This window comes from Vanellus vanellus, assembly GCF_965231255.1.
Source record: "Vanellus vanellus genome assembly, chromosome: 10".
Lineage (NCBI taxonomy): Eukaryota > Metazoa > Chordata > Aves > Charadriiformes > Charadriidae > Vanellus > Vanellus vanellus.
The window spans coordinates 3,469,225-3,490,046 of record NC_138915.1 but is presented as its reverse complement, the minus strand read 5'-3'; the positions used below and the strand labels follow the sequence as shown (position 1 = coordinate 3,490,046).

Here is a 20,822-nt window from a genome sequence, read left to right as displayed (position 1 = left end):
AATTAATTCATTTCAATGGATTCAATTCTAAGTTATGTTTGTGTGAAATTCTGGCAACTGGTCTATTTATTCAACAGTCAACTTTTTCACTTCCTGCATTTCCTTTATTTCCTTGGAAGCATCTTTTCTGCCAAGCTGCATTTTGTCATTTGATAATATCTGTGTGTTCTCTTTGCACTGCCTGTTAAACTTGGAATGATGTATAAAATTTCTGAGCAGTCACTTGTGTTTCATTCAGGCTTTTTTCTTAAAGGTGTGACTTCCTGTATACCTTCTTAAAAACACATCAAACCTTGATTTTACAAAAAAAATAATAATACAGCAAGCCTGTGAAACAAAAGTAGTTTATCAGTGTATGTTTTTATTTCACATAGGAGGGGAGAATTCCTGCTCCTAACACAAAATTACAAGTTATTGTAGTAACTCAGAGCATCCTACCTCATATTGTCATAAATGAATTGTAAAGGAACATAGGTTTCCCCAATTAATATGTTTTTTTGCCCGCAAAGCACCAGGCTTACCTGTATTGCTATATGTAATATTTGTCATGGTATGGTTTTTTTTCTGTCTATGCAGGAAACCTACAGTTGTAACAAAATACGTTGGATCAGATGATGAACAAACCTTAGATGAAACCGTAAATGAAGATATTTCAAATGAAAACTCGGAAAATGATGTTGATATGAAAAGCTTGCCTAAAGGTAGTTCATGTTTGTCTTTGTTTCTGAATTCAGCAAATTAGCCAAGATTTTGATGCAGCATAAATAATTAACTAGAATGCATGTGTATTAGTAAAATGCCTATCTTAGGTCCTGTTGGCTTTTATATATAAACATACACGTTCATGCACAAAAATACCCCACCCTGTGCACACACATTTAAAAGAGGAAATCAAGCCCCTTCAGTTTTGAGCCCAGCATACTTTAATCTGTGGGTACACCAGGATGTGCTGGTGACTTCGTTTCAGATGTCTACTGACATCTGTATAAAGACAACATGAAACGGGAAAAAAATTACTTCTGTGTTTTTAGGAGTCTCAAACTCTGACACTTGCAAGTCTTATTTATTTTATTGTTCTATCTTTGAGGTTATTAATAATGAGATCAAAAGAAGGAGAACTAAATCTGGGGGGGAAATGCCATTATTGGATCTATTTTTAAGCACCCTTTTAAATTAGTTAATACTATAGGCCTGTATCCCGCTCTTCTTAACTATAGTATGAGTTTGATTAATCTCTTCTATTTCTTACCTGTGAAAGTTACAGGAAGAATTGGAGGGACTGCTACTGTTTACTGCATGAGTAGCAGTATTTAAAGCAGTCACTTCAAAATTATTTTTTCAGAATGTTAGATTATTTCCAGTGTCTTCACAACAAAAGTATTAAAACCGAGCTCTTAAGTAGGAAAGATGGTTTTTCGTTCACATGATGTTGATTAGTACTCTTTAAATAAACAAGTGAATTTCTGAATTTTGTTAAAGACAAAACAGGTTTTATTTATTGCTTTTCTGTGAAATAATTTCAGAGGAGGGAAACTGGGTAGAAGGAGAAAAGAAAAAGAAGACAGTAGTTATTGTAAGGCTTTTGATAGATTTAAGTGTCCTAGCCAAAGTTCTTTATTTATAGCATCACACTGCAAGTTCCTGTACTACGCACACCCAGCAGTTTGACAGTCCTGTTCTGCACATGCCACATCAGGGCAGAGAGAGCAGGATTTGCTCCTCGTAGCCTATTCAGTCTTTGGCTTTTGTCCTACAGCTGCAAAACAGATCTAGTTTGAAGTGTGGGATGATGGTTTTTGGTTTTGTTTTTTTCTGTGAACATCTGTGCATTCAAAACTTTGTTGAGTTTTAGTCAACAGATTGCACTTTCTTTTTTTTTAAGGTACTTTGTTGGATTTTATTTAAACAGGACTTTTGCACTTCATTTGGATGTGTAATGGTTTCCAATTTCTAAATAAAATTATTCTAGGTACAGTGGTTGTACAGCCTGAGCCAGTGCTGAATGAAGACAAAGATGATTTTAAAGGGCCTGAATTTAGAAGCAGAAATACCGTTAAAATGAAACCTGAAGCTCCCAAAAAGCGTGGAGGTAAATACAATTTAAAACATTTATTAAAACGGGTTTAAATTGTTGCTTATGACCACATTTGGTACATCTAAAAATTTTTCATATTTCTAATAAATTATCCTAAAAATACCTCCACTCTTCTGGCTTTTTGTTCATTAAGGATTCTAGCTGGCTGAAATTAGCCTCCATTGCTGCCCCTGCAATGCAGCAGTGAAAGCTAAGATTAGTTCTCATTAAATTTCTTATTTTCAGTAGCTATAGGACGCACCATTAGGTACTCCATATGGACCCTTCTTGCTTCGTATTCAGAACAGTTGTTTGGTTGCAATCAGATGTTACTGGTATTCCTTTTTTAAGGAATTATATTGGAATACCATTGATACAGAAACATTCCCTGACTCACTGAGAAAGCAACCATATTTGAACAGGGACATGTACAGGCATATTACCAGTCAGTGAGCCAAGAAGAAACCTAAAACCTCTAACAATTCAAATACTTTTTTGTTTTGTTTTTTTAATCATGGGAAATTCCCTACCAGGGAATCTAAGGATTACCTTTGAAAAGCTGCTGTGCCAGCTGGTTTTCCGTAGCCGCTGCTAAAACTGAGGAGAAGTTAGGTAGATAGCAGTGATAACAGAAATTCATCCCATTTGTTTCCAAAAAGTAAAGGAGACGGAGGATTATGCCAATACAAAGGCAGGTATTTTCGTTACCGCTACTAGCTATATCTTAGTTCACACCCCTCCAGCAGTACCCAGGATATTCAGACAAACAGCTCTTGTACGCACTATTCATTCTTCCTGTTGTATCATTTGAGATCCTTGCTCTCTTTTAAAGTGCTATTATAATTTACTAAGCACTATTTCTCCATCTGTGGTTGAAGGGGAGTAAAGTGGACTGTGTGGAAATGTCCTTGTGCATACATATGGGCTCATGCATGATTTTAATCACCTTTTGAGAATTGATGTTTTCTCTGAATTATTAATCTTTGAAAGTCAGTTCCGCTCTGTTCATGCAAGATGTCCAAAAAGCCTATAGGAATGCTTTTTCCATTTGCGTTTATAACAATTTTACAAGAGGTCCAACAGAAATCTTCAGGGGTATAGTGTTAAAAAGATGGGACTCTTCTGCTTGAGGTTTGTGGCTTTTGTCTGCATCCTCAAGGTAATTCGTATGACCTGCCCTTCCAGCTTTTTTTCTCCATCCCTAGAGAATTTGCAGGTCTTCCTTTGTGTATCAGGACTGATTACTCATGTACTGGTGCCTGACATAAGAGAATTATTTTGGAAGGGACATTAAGAGTTTGTTTAAGCTATACCTTTGTCCAGGGCAAACTCAGCTATATCTGTGATACTGCTGATAATCTTTGACTTGATTTTAAAGCTATTTAGTACATGCGTTAAGCTCTTGTAAGCTTTCAGGGAAATGGAGATAGGTACTGCCTGCAGCTGTATTGTCCCCATTGCCAGAGCAGGAAAGGTAGCCAGGCAAGGGACGTGACTGCAGCCTCCCTCAAGAGGAGCTGGATTAGGAATGTATCAGAACAGTTTTGTTTTGTGACGTGCACAGAAGAGGTGGTTCAGATCTGTTTATTCTACACCTGCATGCAGCAAGTCTAGTTACATGAAGTGGCACTTACCTTTCTTTTGTTACTAGAATGAGGTGCCTGAGCCTGGGCACGTACAAAGTTAAGCGTTACTGGTTTAAGCAGGTACGCATGTAGTTCCAGCTACTTGAGGTCCTGAATTCTATGCACAGTGCAAGTAAATAAATAATAGCAACGAAATAAAAAATGCCATATATTGTTCTTTGCGGAGTGCATCTTCCCTTTTTTATTAGGAGTTACGTGTCCTGTTTATGTTAGAAGTAGTAGTAGTAATAGACCTCTTGCCTTTCTAGCATCCAGATGCTCTTATCCAAGACTGTAAGAGGCATTGTGTCACTCCTTATTTTCAAGATTTGTGTCTGCAGAATGGTTATGGTTGTATTTTTGATAATAAACTCATAGTTTAGTTGGGATTTTTTTTTTTAAGTAAGTATTTTCTCAGTATTAATGAATTAGTAGTTCAGTTTCTTTGGATCATCGTCATTTGTGGTAGTAACATGGTTTACAAAGGTTTGCCTCATAAATTACCCTCTTTTTTTTCTGGTGCCAACTTGCAGATTTTAGGAAGGAAGCAGTGGTGCTTCCCCTTAGAGATGTAGAGAAGGGGGAAGTGGCTTGGGACTTGACAGTGAATAGTGTGTTCTCCCTCAGTTGGGTGTTACCCTCTGTCATTCTTATACCCATTTAAGGACTGTGATGTTTGACAAAGCCTGGGTAGGCTTCTCTGCTGCTTGGAATAATAGAATGTGGTATCCTTTTGCAAGTAGTACAATGTGATGAATGTATGTATTTGAGGTTTACCAGCAGGTGTTTCAGCTCGTTTTGAGGTCATAAGAGCCCTTTGCAAGTCCACGAGCTCTGCAGTACATGCAATCATGCATACATTGAGGTTGAAAACAACAAATCTTGTATTCAACATTTCAGATGTGCTATTTTCACTGAATTGTGAGGGTGTATTAGTTGTTCTTACTGGCCTGTAAGCTATTTGAGATTGTGCTTCAATAGCAAATTGCTAGTAGCTTGTATTTTATCTTGAAAATGTTCATTCAGTTCCTTAACATTGTGGTGTTGGTGCTTGGTTCTAATTCTGTGGTAGTGACTATTTACCAAAAAAAAAAATATAGTCTGTACTCAGGTTGTAACCATTAAATTAACCATTTGAGTTAATTTCCTTATGCTATTTACCGAACATGACAGTAAAGGACAAGTCACAGTTAAGTGGTCCCATACCAAAGATCCCATATCAAACCTCTGTCTGCTTGATCCCAAATTAAGTTTTTGAAAGTGTATGAACTGAGTGTATGAGCTTTCACAAATGATTTTCCTTTTTCTTGAAAGCATCACTGCTGTTGAAAACAAAACAGTCCCATAGTATTAATTAGTCAGTTTAATAGCCTGGCATGTAGCAAGCCTCCCAACCCCAAGTTCACCACCTCTCGAAGGGAATTGGGGGCTTGACATTAAAGAAACACTTTCTTGTCGGAATAGATACAACAGCAGAGTCGTACACAAAGCATGGGAGCAATCAGCAAGATCGTGAGAACATACCTATTATAGCAAAATTGTAGTTTCGGAAAAACCAACAAATCCTACCATCAAGAAGAGAACAAAAAGTGAAAAAAATATTTTTCAGGCACTATTGTAAGGAGTTCATGCATCTTCTGTAACGGTTTCCCATATTTTTCTTTGAGAAACTAAAACTGTATGCAAAAGAAATACCATAATACAAACATGAATTAAAATGGTATTTTGTGAACAAAGATTAAATGAGGAAGGTTGTACAGAATATCAGGGCTGCTTTGAAAGAGTTTTAGTGATGACTTATTTAGGTGTGTTCTCCTGAGGTGACCAATTAATCCAAATTAAATCTCTCAAAGGAAAAAAATTGTGTCTTGGCCCCAAGTGGACTATAGAAATTAGAGGAAAATTCTTTCAGTCTCTAAACAGCGAGTGGTTACAAAAAGATTTCTCTAATACTGGGTGGTAAAGTAATAAAGGCATATGAAAAACCTAACAGGCCAAAATATTGTAAGAAAATGAAATAGGTATATACAGATTTCTTAAAAAAATAAAAATGAAAACAATTAATATGTGGTTTATAATCCTCTCTATAGAGGAAGGACTACATGGAATTGTAAGCTGTACAGCTTGTGGGCAACAGGTGAACCATTTTCAAAAGGATTCAATCTATAGACATCCTACACTGAAAGTTCTTATTTGTAAGGTATGTGGTAAACAGTTCTACAGTTTGTACTGTTTGGTTTTGTTTGAAATGTCATATCGGTGGGATATTTGTGGGAGTACTTCTTGTTTATTAGCCAATAAACTTGTCAGTCATTAACTGTTACAATTAAGGTAACTAAACGCAAAAAACAAAAGGGCAAAGTAAAGCTTACGAATTTATATTACAACTTACAAATTTATATTCCTATTTTCTTATACCCCAGTTAAATGCATTGTGGTTTCTTTGTAATTTATGTTTACAGTTTTAAGGCTATAATTTTAATGAGTTTTTTTACATTAAATGATCTGACTGAAATTTCTGCCGACTAATAATGCATTATAAGAGCAGATTCAGTTCTGGATCTCCTGGTAAAGCGTTGTATGTAAACGAACGTCAGAATAAGAAGCAGAAAAGTAGCTTCAAAGCCATCTCAGTTTCACTTGTGTACAGTTCCTGGACTGTTTTAATTCATGGCAGCCTCTGTAATGATGATCTCGTCCATAACCCAAAACCAGCATCTGGGTCTTCAGCTACATGGTTTCATGGTGGCTCCAGTTAGGCCCTAAGCTGCCTGCAATGGGAAGAGGTGGAGAGCAGGGGAGGAAGGAAACATCCTTGCCTTCTGTTTTGGACACCTCTTAATTTTCAGAGGGATACAGACATACCTCTCTTGCATATCTCTACAGCTGTAGAGATTCTGTATTTATAAAGATAACTCTAAAGATAAAGATCTGTGTTACAATGCAAAATTTGCAATTCCCTTCTCTTCCCTCCTCCTGCTTCTCGCCCAATTCCCAATTAACGTTACCTATTCAGCTGACATACTGTCTCAGGCACGTCCGTCTAATCTGATGTTCTGGCTCATTTCTTCTATTCATTCTGGCTTGTTTCTTTTGTAAAATATGCTTTAGAAAAATCAGTTTACAAGATGACTGTTTTCAGTCTTCATTGGTTTCCTAACTCTTGTTCCTAGACATGAAAATCCTCAACATGTAGTTGTACATGTTCCTGCGATGCATACAAGTTATCTGGTTCATTTTTGAAAATTGTTTAGGGTGTTGGATTCCATAGCAGTTCTTGACTGTGAGCTCTGCTAGATAATTATATCACATGTGGTTTCCCATAAATTTTCTGTATCTGTACTTAATTGAACACGGCCTTATGTTAATGTGAGAGAGAGGAACGGAAGTCCCTGATCTGCGTACTCCATGTCTTCCATGACTTTCTCTGCCTAGTTCTTTCCTTATTTTTCTCCTGCTTAGCTAAATGGTCCCAGACTTGAGAAGCTGTCTTCCTTTGACTAGAAACGTTCCCCCGAGTGTCTAAACATCAGTTTTTACTGTTTTTTTCCCCTATTCATTAGCGTTTGTTTATTTTAGTTGAGCAGATGTATAACTGTTCCAGATAAAGGGGCATCATCATTTTAAATTCAGGTGCTGAAGCCTCTTCTGGATTCTGAGTTCAGTGATTCACTGGGTAAAAGGACAGAATTTAGCTAATAGCTTGTATTAATCCCTATTCAAAGTAGAGCTTCCAAGTCTGAGAGAACTTTCCTTACTAGCAACTGGAAAAAAACTCCACACATTCAAAATTTGTTTAAAGAATTCAGCAACTGAAGCTGCTGCTACTACTAGTTGAGTTGTGTGTATTTTTTCCTTATCATTACCAGTTTTTCAATGAGAATCCTTTGTTTGCATCTGGCAATTGAAGCCTTGGATGTTAACATCAGGCTAAATGCTGAAGACTTTTTTATTTAAAGCCTTACAAGATGGATAGCTAATGTAAGGAGCATACAGCTGAAAATTGTAATTTATGTAGGATTAGTTGTATCAGGGAAGATGTGGTGTTGATTTACGTAGGAAATAGATGGATAGAAAAAACTTACAGATTTGAACAGAAACATTCAGTTGATGTTTTCAAATATGCAAATATGTAGCCATCAAACAAAAGTTTTCAAATAAACCTTGAGCCATCTAAATAAGAAGTCGTGGTTTAGGACCTGTTGTACCTATGGAAGATGTTTTTTAGTTTAAGACAAATGTAAAAGGATTAGAATGCTGGAGACCTTGCAGCTGCTGCTTTTAGTGGCTTGCTTCTAATACATGCTCAAATCATACAAATTACTGAAGTCCAGTTGAGATTTAATAAAAAATTCCTTGTTCTATCTCTTTCTTTACAGACTTGCTACAAGTATTACATGAGCGATGACATTAGCCGTGATTCAGATGGGATGGATGAACAGTGTAGGTAAGTGTACAAAAAGTGAATTAACACCCACAGGTCTTCTGTTTTGGGTGGGTTTTTTTTCCTTGCGATAATGAAAATATTGGCAGATAAAGACCAGTGCATAAGAGCTTAATCAACAATTGTTTCTCATGAAGAAATGCTCAACCCAAAGGTTTTTGTAAATATTTGATTGTTATTTTAGTAATTAACAGGAAAACATTTTATAAAGAAATCCAGTAGTAAACACTTGTAAGACATCACATTTTTAACTAAATAGCATGCCACCTTACAAATACTTTAAAGGTGGGGTTAGAATCTGACATTCTAAACCTTGTGAGCAACAGAAATTTACTTTTCCAGATGGACTTTTGAAATACTAAAGTACTTCTCTGTCCTTATGTCAAATACCTAAATATGTAATCCAGTCAAAATTGTGCAGTCTGTAATGCTTATGAGCTTACTTGTCAGCTACTTTTCAGGTCTTCATCAAAGACTATGCAATCTAGACACAGATCAAAAAACATATATTTCTTTTTTTAATATGTGCCTGCAGTAGTAATATACCAGTTAAAGCTAGAAAGACTTAAGATAATTTATTTTGCTGTGAAATAAAATAAATAACTGGGTTTTTTTTCCTCAGAAGAAGCATGGAAAATCAAATTTAATTATTTTTTCTCTTATTTAAAATCAGTGCTGAAATTGTGTTTGGATATTGCTGACCATTTCAGCTTTGTGAACTGTTAATCTAATACCTTAATTTTTTGTCTTTCCAATTATCAGTTGAGTGCTTCTCAGTCATGCTTTTAATAATGTTTTCAGTTCTGTTTCAATCTGTTTGTCATCTGAATTTTTAAAATGCAAATTCTTTATCAAATAGTGAAAAACATGTAGACTTCTCAAATTTGTCACCTTGTTGATATGCATATAAAACTTATATTTCTTTTGTTTTGTTTCAGGTGGTGTGCTGAAGGTGGAAATTTGATTTGCTGTGACTTTTGCCATAACGCCTTCTGTAAAAAGTGCATTTTGCGCAACCTGGGTCGAAAGGAGCTATCGACTATACTGGATGAAAATAACCAGTGGCACTGCTATATTTGCCATCCAGAGCCTTTGTTGGACTTGGTCACTGCATGCGACAGTGTCTTTGAAAATTTGGAACAGTTACTGCAACAAAACAAAAAAAAGATCAAAGTTGAAAGTGAAAAAAGTAAAATATATGACCACACAGTCAAGTTTTCTCCAAAGAGAAATAATTCAAATTGTAATGGTGAAGAAAAAAAACTAGATGATTCGTATTCAGGTTCACTAACATATTCTTATAAAGCACTAATGGTGCCAAAAGACTTGCTTAAGAAAACAAAAAAGCTGGTTGAAACTACAGCAAATTTGAATTCTAGCTTTGTAAGCTTTTTGAAAAATGCTGCAGAAAATGTAGAAATGAGCCCAACTTTGCAACTTTGTCAGTTAAAAGCTTTTAAATCTGTGTTGAGTGACATGAAAAAAGCTCATCTGGCACTAGAAGAAGGACTGAACCTGGAGATTCAAGCTTTGAATGTTAAAATCAAAGATAAAAATACCAAAGAGAAAAAAACTGATGTTAGATCAGAAAAAAATGAGGTGAAAAAAGATGAAGGAAAGGAACATGTGGCATTGAAAGGGGATGACGCCATAAAGATGCAGAAGAAAGTATCAGAACGGCCTGGCAGTGAGCCCATGGATCAAAGTGTTCCAACAGTGGAACAAGCAGATAACAAGCGTGCTTCTGGTGAAGATAAAAGGTCTGGCAGAAATGAAGAACCTCAGTATGAACCTAATAGTACAGAGGCTTTAGACATGGATATAGTGTCTATTCCCTCATCTGTTCCTGAAGATATTTTTGAGACTCTAGAATCTGCTATGGAGATCCAGATTACGTCTGATGAGACAGACAATGGAAATACGGGAACAGATCACGAGACTCTAAATTCAAATACAAAACCGAACACTCCCATGAAAGATACCAAAGGTGGTACTAAGTTAAAGTCATCAGCTAAAGGAACAAAAGAGTTGATTGTAAAATTGACTCCTGTTTCGCTTTCAGAGTCTACAGTTAAAGCTGAAGATCAAGACAGCAATCTAGAAAAGGGAAATAAGGATGCTGATGTAGTACCTAAAGCGGAAAACTGTGATTCTGTAAAACAAAATCATACTGCTGGCAGTGAACTTCCCGCGGAGAACGAAACTGTCTCACTTGCAGAAGAATCTGATCTCAGGAGATCACCACGTGTGAAGACCACACCTCTGAGGCGCCAAGCAGACATCAGTCCTTTAACATCAAATTCAGAAGAAGATAGCAATGACACGTGTAATGAAAAACGTAAGAGAAAATCATCAAAACAACCAAGGAGGAAAAATGATAAAAGAAATTCATCTGACAGTACTGCTGATGGTCCTAGCCCTAATAAACTTTCTAAATCAAAAAAGCCATATGTATTAGATCATAGCTCAGATTCTGATGAGATGCCAGCTGTTCTTAAAGAAGTAGCCATGATGAGTCACAGTTCTTCAGATATTGATAGCAATAGTGAAGCACCAACAAATGATAAGACGACTTTAAATTTTCTAAAGAATTCACCAGTAAAGGATGAAAATGGAAAACGAAAACGAAAAAGTTCCAGTTCTGGTTCAGATTTAGATGCTAAAAGAGGCAAATCAGCTAAAAATTCTGCTGCTGCTAAAAAGAAACGCCAAAACTATTCAGATTCTTCAAACTATGATTCTGAGTTAGAAAAAGAAATAAAAATTCTGAGTAAAATTGAGTCTGCCAAAAAAGCTAAGAAAAAATACTCACGGAAAGAAGATAGTTACGATTCCTCTGAAGAAGAGCAGAGGAAAAAAGTAAGTAGTAAGAGAAAGAAAGATTTGAGGAAACAGAGAGAGAAGTCTTCTGAAGATGACGATGCTGAAAAGTCTTCCACAGAGAAGGAGATTAATCATTCTTCTAAAGATAAAAAAATCGGTAAGCGGTCAGCTGCTAAGGAAAGGCTAAACAGAGACTTAAAAGAAAAGACTGCAAAGGGAAAGCACAATGAGTCTTCTGATGTTGAGAAGTCTTTACTGGAGAAAGAGGAGAGTTGTCCTAAAGGTGAAAAGCTAGCTAAAGTTAAGAAGAGCAAGGATTTGAGAAAGAAAAAGGCACAGGAAGATTCTTCTTCAGAGAGTAGTGAGAAATCTGCAAAGAAAGAGCATGATTTTGAGTCTTCAAAAGACAGATTCAAGAATAAAAAAGGATCAGAAAGCACAGTGAAGAAATCTGAAAAGTTGAAAAAGAAAAGTTACAAGAAAGAACAAGATGATTCCTCTTCTGATGTTGAAAAGTCATCTCCAGAGAAAGGAAGCAGCAATTCTTCTGAAAATGACAAAACTAAAAATGAACCAGTGTTTAAAGAAAAGCAAAGGAGGAATTTAAGAGAGAGAGTATCAAAAAGAGTACAGCTTGATTTATCCTCTGGTGCTGAGAAATCGCCCCTAAAAGAGGAGAGTTTTTCTGAAGACGCTGTGCGGAGTAAAAAACAAACTGAAACTAAAGAAAAGAAAAAAATAAGTCACAAAAAGAAAATTTCCAAGAAAGAACAGAATGACTCATTGTCCTCTTCTGATGAGGAATCTTATGAAGACAGTAAGAAAAAGATTAAAAGAGGGCCAGTGAAAGAAAGTAAAAAGAGTAAATTAAAAAAGAAGGTGGCTTTCACTTCCTCTTCCTCATCTGATAAGGAAGAAAATTACGAACAGAATTCAACAGGTGATGGAAGCAGTGATGAGCAGAAAATTATGCCAGTGACCGAAAACTTAATGCTGTCTGCTGGTACAGGATTTTGTCAGTCATCAGGTGTGCAAAAGTTGTTCGTCTACACCTATTATTAATATACTAATAGAGGAAGTTTGTAAGATGGGGTAATATTTAATAATCTAGAAGTGAAAATATTCCTATGTAGGTAATTACACATTTGCAACAGGTTGGGTTTTCTGATACTGATTTGGAAGCACCCATTCCAATTTGTGCAGCTTGTCACTTGTGGAACAAAGAGTGTCGCTGTAAATGGAGAGGCTTGAGAATCTTTGGTCTGAAATTCCAGCAGGGATTTCCTTGCAACATGGCTTTCAAAAGCCTGTTCCTCTCTTTTGGCTGCCCAGGTACTGTTTAGCAGCACCTGGTTTTAAGCAGTAGGTATCTAGTGAACACAGATCTGTCAGCTCATGGTTATGCAGTAGACACGATTCTGAAGACTTGTGGCATTGTAGGATACCTTATAAAAATCAAGTAGATGATCTTTGTGCCTCACAAGACCCGTGTAGCCTTAGAGCAACTGCTGGTGTTTCACAGAAATCTCTCACCACTTACTGTGTTCATAGCAGGTTTAATAGTAATTCTTTTTCTTCCCGAGGTAGAACTACTTCATCAGTGTCTTATATCTTTAGGAAATCAGAAAGAAATTCAGAACTGCTGAATTTGAACACTTGGTTTTAAAGAACTTAAAAAGGAAGGGTGGTTTTCACATCACACAGACAGTACACGTGTTTTTAATAAATGAACTTTCGACTAGAAAAAATGAAATCTATTTGCTATGACAGGTAAATTGTTTCCGATTTGTTTGCTTCTAATGGTGTTTCATAGAACGGTCTGTACCTGACTTTACTATAACTGTTGGCTCAGATACAGTAGTTTGCAAAGCTGCAACTAAACAAAAAATGAACAAAACAGCAATATGTTTATGAAGAAGGGACATTTTGGCTTTCCTGAAAAGCCCTTGTAGGCAGACAGTAACTGCAAAATGAGATTATTGTTATTTGTAATTTCTTTGGAAAAAAAACAAACAACACCTACCCCCCCAACACAAACAAAACATAGCGTTCCTCCTTTTTTCTACCAACTTGATGCTGACCCACTTCGTCCTTAAGTTCTCCTGTAGTTTAGTTTCTGGAGAGTTATTAATCTTTGCAGGTGCAAAGGTTCCTTCTCACAGGTGCTGTGCTGCTTTGGATTTAGAGCCCTGTAAGAAACCAAAATTTGATTAATGGTGTTTTGCATCATTGTAGAGTAACAGTGGAAAAGAAGTTTATTATTCTGCATATTATACAGCCCTGTAATGTTTGTTTTTCAAGGTCCTCTGATGAAGTAAGTTTAGTTGCATCTCTGTGCGTGTAATACTGGGACTTTTAGGGCTTTTCCGTGATCACTGCCAAGACAGTGATTTCCTCAGTGATGCCACTGCTGGGGGACATTGCAAATAATGAATAGTTTACATATGAATGGACTAGTGTCTTCCCACGGCTGTTAAAACACTTCTCAGGGACAAATATGCAGTGACAGTAACCCACATGCAGCAATTCTCAGCAGCACTGGGCCATCACAGAAAAATCCTTTAAAATAAATTGCTCATGTACAGTCTATGTTCATAGACTTGGTGGTGAAAAGGCCCAGGAGGAAAAAGTTGGTTGTAATGTATCAAAAGGTGTCTGAGGCAGTCGCAGTGATTGTTTTATTTGCAAGTCACAAGTGGAAAGACTGGATAATTGTTGGGTGGGAGAGATGGATAACAGTGTACAAATTGGAAAAATGTGATGGTGATGTGGGATGATTGACACTAGAGTTAGACTGGGAGAAGTGGGTTGGCTTAGCCTGGAGAGAGAATACTAAAATTGGCGAGTCTTAATTGCTGTCTTCTAATCACCAAGAGTGATGGACTTTGTGTGATCACGTCTTACATAGTCCTGTAAGACATCTGGCCAGTGGTAGTTTCAGGACAAGCGTATGTTGAACCAACTTGAGCAAGCATCTCGCAGCCTGGTTTTAGTCCACTCCCCGCAGGTAGAAAATGGAAGTAGAAATTATGAATGAGGGGATCTTAGTTCATTAGGATTTTGAGGTCTCTTCCGAAGCTTAATTTTATTAACTAGCAGATTGGACTGATTTATATGCGAGTCAGAAGAAGAAGAAAAAAGAAAGGGGAAAGGCCTGGGAGTATGCTAGAAATAATCTGAGTTCCTCTCAGTTCAACCAGGAGAGTGCAGAGGAGCTTTAAAGGCAGGTATCGTACTGTGCTATTCTTTTTGCTGTGTCCCATGCTGTTGGTTTTGATGTGCTTTCCATATGAGGCAGCATCCGTGTGGTGCAGCTGAGTTTGATATTTGCAGTAAGGATAGCACGTGTAGTTTGTAAAACATGTCTTCACACGTACATTACAAATGTACATGCGTTGTATTTTGATACTGTGAAAACAAAAATAGGCAAGGATTATTGTTCTCGAGTACTTCTTAATGGCAGCAGGGTAGCTCCTAAGTTTGGTAAGTGATTCTGTGATATATTTGTTTGGGCCTGCTTTTCAATTTGCACAAATTCGGTAGTGGAGTATTTGAAATGGAGCTAATAACTTAGGAAACTTAATTTCTGAATCCTAGGTGGAATGTTCAGTCTCTGTATATTTTGGTGTAAAAATCCAGATTTCACAGTATGTAATAAGGAAGGAATTGCAAGTTATGTGTAGTAGCGAGCATAATGTGGATAAAAGTGCTGCTAGATACTTTTATTAATAAAAATAATTACTCTTTTATGTTAGAATAGATAACTGTCTTTTTTGTTTACTAGTAGAAAAGTGGTGGTGTTACCAAGCTACTTTTACGTGGAGATTCTTGGTAGAGACAATAGTTCGTGTGCTGTGTTGTTTATTGCTGATTTTACATGTCTTAAGTGTTCATGTTTTCTGGTTTTTTGTTTCCCCTTCCTCCCCCAGGAGATGAGGGAGAGACTAAATCAAGGGCTGTTCCAATGGAGGAGGAGGAAGATGATGATGATGACGATCCTGAGAATAGGTATGATACCATCCGTAAGGACTTAAAAAAGATTATAACACACCCTAGGCGTGGGCGCAAACCGGCACAACGGAAGAGCAAGCAGGTTGTAAAAACCACGACTGCCTGCCTTGTAAAGACTCACTCACGGGCTTCCTGCAAGTTTGAACAAAGGGCCAGAAAACAGAGGCCAAAATCCAGAAAAGCAAAGAAAGTATTCAGTTAGCTAACACACCTTGCATAGGGTGTGTTATAAATGCACTTCAGCACTGTCCATTTTCTGTTCCCATTGAAAGCGTGAGATTTGTGACAAGTATCTCATTCAGGAAGGTAAAAACCTGCTTCTGATAAATGTGAATTTCAGCTAGTTATGTGACTAGAAGGTAAAAATTTGCATCTGTGCAGTATGCAGTGCTAAAATATTTTCCGATCAAACTTGGTTATTACTGTTACGTAATTTGCTTTTTTTAATTGAAACACCTTTTCTCAATAAAGAGAAAACACAAGTGTGGAGAAAACAGTATTAGATGTTTTCAGCTGTTAATTAAACTGAGTTTTAATCCACTAAAGAATACCTGAAGTGACTAATGTGATAGTTAAGGCCCCGATTCTACAAGCGCTGTGCATAGGCTTAACTGGCATTGGAGAGATTAATTATATATATATCTAAATTTTAAGTCTTTGCATAGGTATTTTCAGAATTGTGGCTTATATGTATTGCTTCAGTTTCAAGTTCAATAAAAATGAATCTATGTAAGATATAGTTAGTTAAGACATGTCATATTTTACCAGTACCATTGTAGTTATCAAAAGTAGCCTGGCTAGAAAATGTAAAAGCTTCATTTCCTAATGAGTGAATGCACAACATGAAGTATTGCTCAATTATGAGCCACAGTTTCTTTTCAGAAGTTACTGTAGTTAGGCTAAAGAGTTGTTCAACAAATTTTTATACAGTATTTCAGAAACTGATTTTTTTCTGCCATATAGCATGTATGGGACCAGCTTCGTAGCTTTGCACAGTTGCTGATGGCATCTTTTTCTGCTTCTGAGCCTTACTAGTTTAGAATATGGTGTCTTTGATTCACAGAGTTGTATGTTTTGATCTGTGGCTGAAGTAAATTTAAAAACACTGTTTTATATCCTTTACGGACCTCAGTTTGGCATCAAAATGTTGCTGCTGATGTAGTTCTTGCTTGTTTTGAGAGTCATCAAATTTAATCAAATAATTTAGCTTTTAAAGAAAGATGCTCTGTAGGGACTTGACAGCACAGGGTCATAAGCAGAACACGTAAACATTGGTAATACAAGACTTTTTTTTAAATGATGCTTTAATTTCAGTCCTGTTTTGATTTTTTTTTTCCTTCTTTTTCATTTGTTTCATAAGTGTTTCTGGTTGATAACTAAGCCAATGCACTTTTGTCAAAGTTCAGTGTTTACCATACAAATCTACTGACAGATCTTAATTATTAGTTTAAGAGCTATATTGAGAAATGAGTTAACCCAATTGATAACAAACAAATCAGTAATATGAATTTGGGATTTAAAAATCAGTTTCTGTACTTTGTTTTTAAGCTGAATCTTTGTTGAAGTTTTTATTTAGGGAATATTTTGAATACATATTTATGAGTTGGGGAGGTATTTTGTGAATAAACAGTTTTGTCGACCTTCAGACATGTTAACTGGTAACTGCAGTCTAATTTTACATTCATCACGCGTTGTACTTGGCACCAAAATCGGATATATAAAATGTAAAAAGATGGAACAAATTTCAATAAGTTAAGAGCTTGTTCTTCTGTTTACTCAACACAAAGTGTTTAAATAGTTTACCTACTATTCAGATAAGTTGCCTATTTTCTTCCAGGCCAAAGAGGGTACGTAGTACCTACTGGGTATTTGTAGTGTGGGAACTCTCATGTTTGCAGGTCTCTAGTTTAGATGTTCTGTTATTTGCATACCTTTGGATGTGCATGACATGAATATTAATAGTCTTGAAATCATCTTTGCCAAAATGCAATATCCAATTGGGTCATCATACGACATATAGTGCTGTATTCTTTCATCTTATGTTGTGTAATTATCTATTATTGGTCCTTCTGATCTTTTAAATGGTACTGTTTAATATGTTTGCAGTAGTTTTGTTTATTAAGAAGTCAATAGTGTATTTAATGCAGAATGCCTTTAAGTATTTGATGGTTGCAATAAATTTTTGTAAAACGTTTTTCTTGTCCAAGCATTTAATTTAATACAACTCTGACAGCTTGAAAATCGGACTGTTTCAGCAAAGACAGCACAGTATTTAGAACAAGGTGTTTGGCAGATTTTACAATTTTTTTTTTTAGACATGTATGACATTTCATCCAAATATTCGTCTCTCATAATAGATTTTAAATGGTTCTAAATTTTGTAGTAATCTACTAAAGGCCCGTTTAATTCGGTAGTGCTCTAGCTGAAAGGATGGTGTCTTTTATTAGCCACATAAAAATGTCATCCCCACCCCCAAAGGCTTGTTTCGGGCAACCTTATTTCTACATATAATTAGTAGGTATTTATGAACACTACGTGTGAGTTGATATAATCCAATTGGTAATAATACATCATGATAATTATATTTAAAATTAATGACTTTTAAATAAGAAAAAAATATTTTTACAGTGGTAGAATTGTCTCACCAAGATTTTTGACAATCTATAAATGAGTCCATCGTATTGGCAGTCTAAAATTCATGAACAAGAATGGTGCAAATTATCATGTGGACTTGACTCCACGTCACGAGGGCTGCACCTACTATTCCTTTTGCTGCAATGTCTGAAGGATAATTTAAAGTAGTCCTATTGGATGACTAAGCAACCCAGGGGTAACTTCCAGTTGGCCTATCTCGTTTTAAGAATGTTTTCTTTCAGCATAAGTTAAAAAATACATAGTAACCAGTTCATTATTGATAAATGTATATTGTTGGTGTCTCTCATACAAAGGTGAGATCTATTTAAATCCTCATATAAAATTATACATATATACTGGTATTTTATTCTAGAGTTGGTTTTATATGTCCTGGTTGAGATTACAGCCCCGTTCCGTAAGGCGCTGTGTAAATACGTGTTGGGAAAATGTCCTTTATACAAATCTCACAATGTGTTTAGATAAGATGGAGCGGGGTTAGGCAATGTGACATGCTCAAGGTCACAGCAGCGCAGTGGCAGAAGTGAATGAAATGCAGGGGCCGTTTGTTTGGCTTTTTTTCTCCTACTACCTGCAGTCCTGTGCTGGGGGTCATACTGCAGTACCGGGGTATGTGCTGGGGTCTTACTCTGTGCTTCTTAATTAGATTTGTTTAGAGTCTTCAATTATTGCATCTGCTTGCCCAAGAATATATTTTGTGTCCTTGACCTGAGTAAATATTACGGTATCTTTTGATTTTCATGGGTTTCTCCGGAAGAATGTGAGCGAGGGAGTTTTCACACGATCATAGCTTCTTTTTCTTGGTACTTGCAGTTTGATGTTAATGCAAATATTAAAGTGGTAAAGCTTAGAAACCTGGTCGCTTTAAATGGGTTTATATCTTAAATTGAAATGTGATATGTTATCCTGAGCCACATTTAATTTAATTTAAAACCAGTTTCAAGAGTCCAGTACTTAATTTATTCTAATTCATATAAGCCATTTGTTACATCAGTCATTTGTCAGATGCACTTACAAGGCTTAATCTGGTGGGTTCTGATATTGCTTACACTTTTAATTCCTGTCAGATATGTAGTTACATTAAAAATAGGAATCTTTTTAATTCTGAACATTTCAACAGTGTCTTACATTTTTAGCCTGACATGATACCATTAGAACGCGTTGCAGAGAATGTAGCTTTTTTCACTGAACAAACAGTTCCATCTCAGTTTGATTCAAAGTAGTTGAATCTTTATGCTAGCTAAAAAATGTCTCATTTTCTATCTCGGAGTATAAAAACAATAGCTTATTAATCAATATTATTATAAATAATTGATGAGAAACTAGTGAGTTTACCCAATCTGGGTGGTGGTTATGATGATGATTAGTAGGAAAATAACAGCATCTTCTGTTTATGCGTAGTAGATTTTGTGCACGGTATTTTTATGTGAATGGTACGTTTGCTGGTTTCCCCTCTCTCCCCCCTTAAAAATATTTCCTAAAAGAAAAAACAAAAATATATGTCTTCTTTCGTTAAGAACCAAAGTCAACCTTTGTTTAAAAATACGTAAATGAATTTTTAAAGGTGGCTTGTCTGAAAGGTAAGTATTGTTATCCATGTACAAGTTGTGTTAACTTTGCTAATGCAATTGAGGACAATCCAAAATAAGTCAAAGGCAGTATTATTAGGCAGTACGTTCAGGATTGAATTTCAAAATTTTGCAGTTCTTTTTAGTGTTTCTACTTTTTTTCCTCTTCCAAAGCAAAACTTTGGTGATGATACTGTTATTTTTTTAAACAAGAAAAGTAGCCAAACTGCTGTTGTCTGCATTTTCTGGAGTAGGTTTCAAGGTTAATAATTCATGTTAAAATCTTTTAAAGAGACAAGCAGTTTCATTTTTGAAGAAAAAGTTCTTCTGACCATTAAGAGATTGCCTTAATTTCTTGTATAAGGAGCTATTTATTCTTGTTGCCATTATACATGATGTGGCGGGTTTAAAAAAAAAAACAAACACAAAACAACAACACAAAAAAACTAAGTCCCTTTTTGAAATCCTCTGCAAGGACCTAACGCAAAAACATTTGGAAGAGGATGTTATTTATTTATGGACTTAGTAAAGTTTTCTTTGGGTGCACACCGTGATCTGTTGGTATATATGGAATTGCCACGAGCACTGCATTTTAAAGTTTTAAACAGCTATTTCTTTGCAAGCCATTTCTCAGAAAAGGGGGTTGTTTTGGATGCTGATGGATAGACGTTGACTCTCGGAGCAATCTTAAATATTTACTAAACCACTTAACTTCCATCTTTTAATTATAACTGAATATACATTAGTGTTAGAGTCTTTTTGGAAAATACACTACCACTCAAAAACTAGAAAATATTCTATGAAGTGTTGAGAAAGATGCTGTGGGAAATTTCCCTTTGAAAAGTTCCTTTGTTTTAGGGACACGTTACATTCTGAAAAATGAAACACAGATTCTTTAAAACCTGTTCTGTAGTGCTACATAAAAATTACAATTTTCTGATGTATAAGAAGCTGTACTTAAGAGATCACTGTTTCTTTGCCATTTCCAGGTGAAGCCTAGATTGTGGTTCAGTTTCATGGGGTTTGAACTATTATTGTGACTGGTATGAAAGCTTTCTGTTCTGAACTATGTGCATACAGTATCCGTTAGTTCTCCTGAAAGGCAAGACAGACCAGATTTGACCTAGAAAAAAAAAATTCATTTTAAATTGACGACCATGGAATGAAAACTATGATTTTTCTGATATTTATATGAGGAAGGCCTAGTTTCATTCTTTCAGGATTTTTTTCCCCTGGAAGTACAAGTTCTCAGATAAGTCCACTATTTTCCTATGCTTTTCTCTTACCATTTTATATTTTGCCTTGGATTAAGTGATACATTAAGTGATACACTGTTTTTAAAACTATTACTATTTACATATACACTAGTCACGTAGATCAGTGCCTCAGGAAATTAGTCTCATTGATTTAAATCAAGTAAGCACGATAATAATTTTGGGGGGGAATGATTTGAGTATTAGGATTTGGGCTGCAGCATCTTCACGTTCTTGTTACCATTAGTTCATATAGGCGCCTGTCCCAGAACTGACGAGAGTCCATCCAAATAGACCATTAATAAAATGAAATGTTTAAGTTTGTACATTTGGTAGCTATCTCCAGTCTTGCTGTAACGCATGAAACTTCTT

The 20,822-nt window shown here is 35.9% G+C and overlaps 1 protein-coding gene across 3 annotated transcripts in view; it reads left to right on the top strand.

Moving 5' to 3' along the window:
• Window positions 1-20,822, top strand: part of ATRX (ATRX chromatin remodeler) — an 83,716-nt gene that overhangs the window by 16,003 nt on the left and 46,891 nt on the right. For 2 of the 3 annotated variants that reach the window (XR_014269523.1, XM_082488041.1), the window contains exons 5-10: window positions 577-701; window positions 1,970-2,089; window positions 5,790-5,899; window positions 8,079-8,146; window positions 9,082-11,993; window positions 14,896-14,974. Coding sequence is in view for 2 of the 3 variants with exons in the window: in XM_082488041.1 (XP_082344167.1) it covers window positions 577-701; window positions 1,970-2,089; window positions 5,790-5,899; window positions 8,079-8,146; window positions 9,082-11,993; window positions 14,896-14,974 (3,414 nt within the window). In the remaining variant the exon portion in view is untranslated. The remainder of the gene's footprint in view (window positions 1-576; window positions 702-1,969; window positions 2,090-5,789; window positions 5,900-8,078; window positions 8,147-9,081; window positions 11,994-14,895; window positions 14,975-20,822) is intronic. The other variant, XM_082488042.1, reaches the window with a different exon arrangement.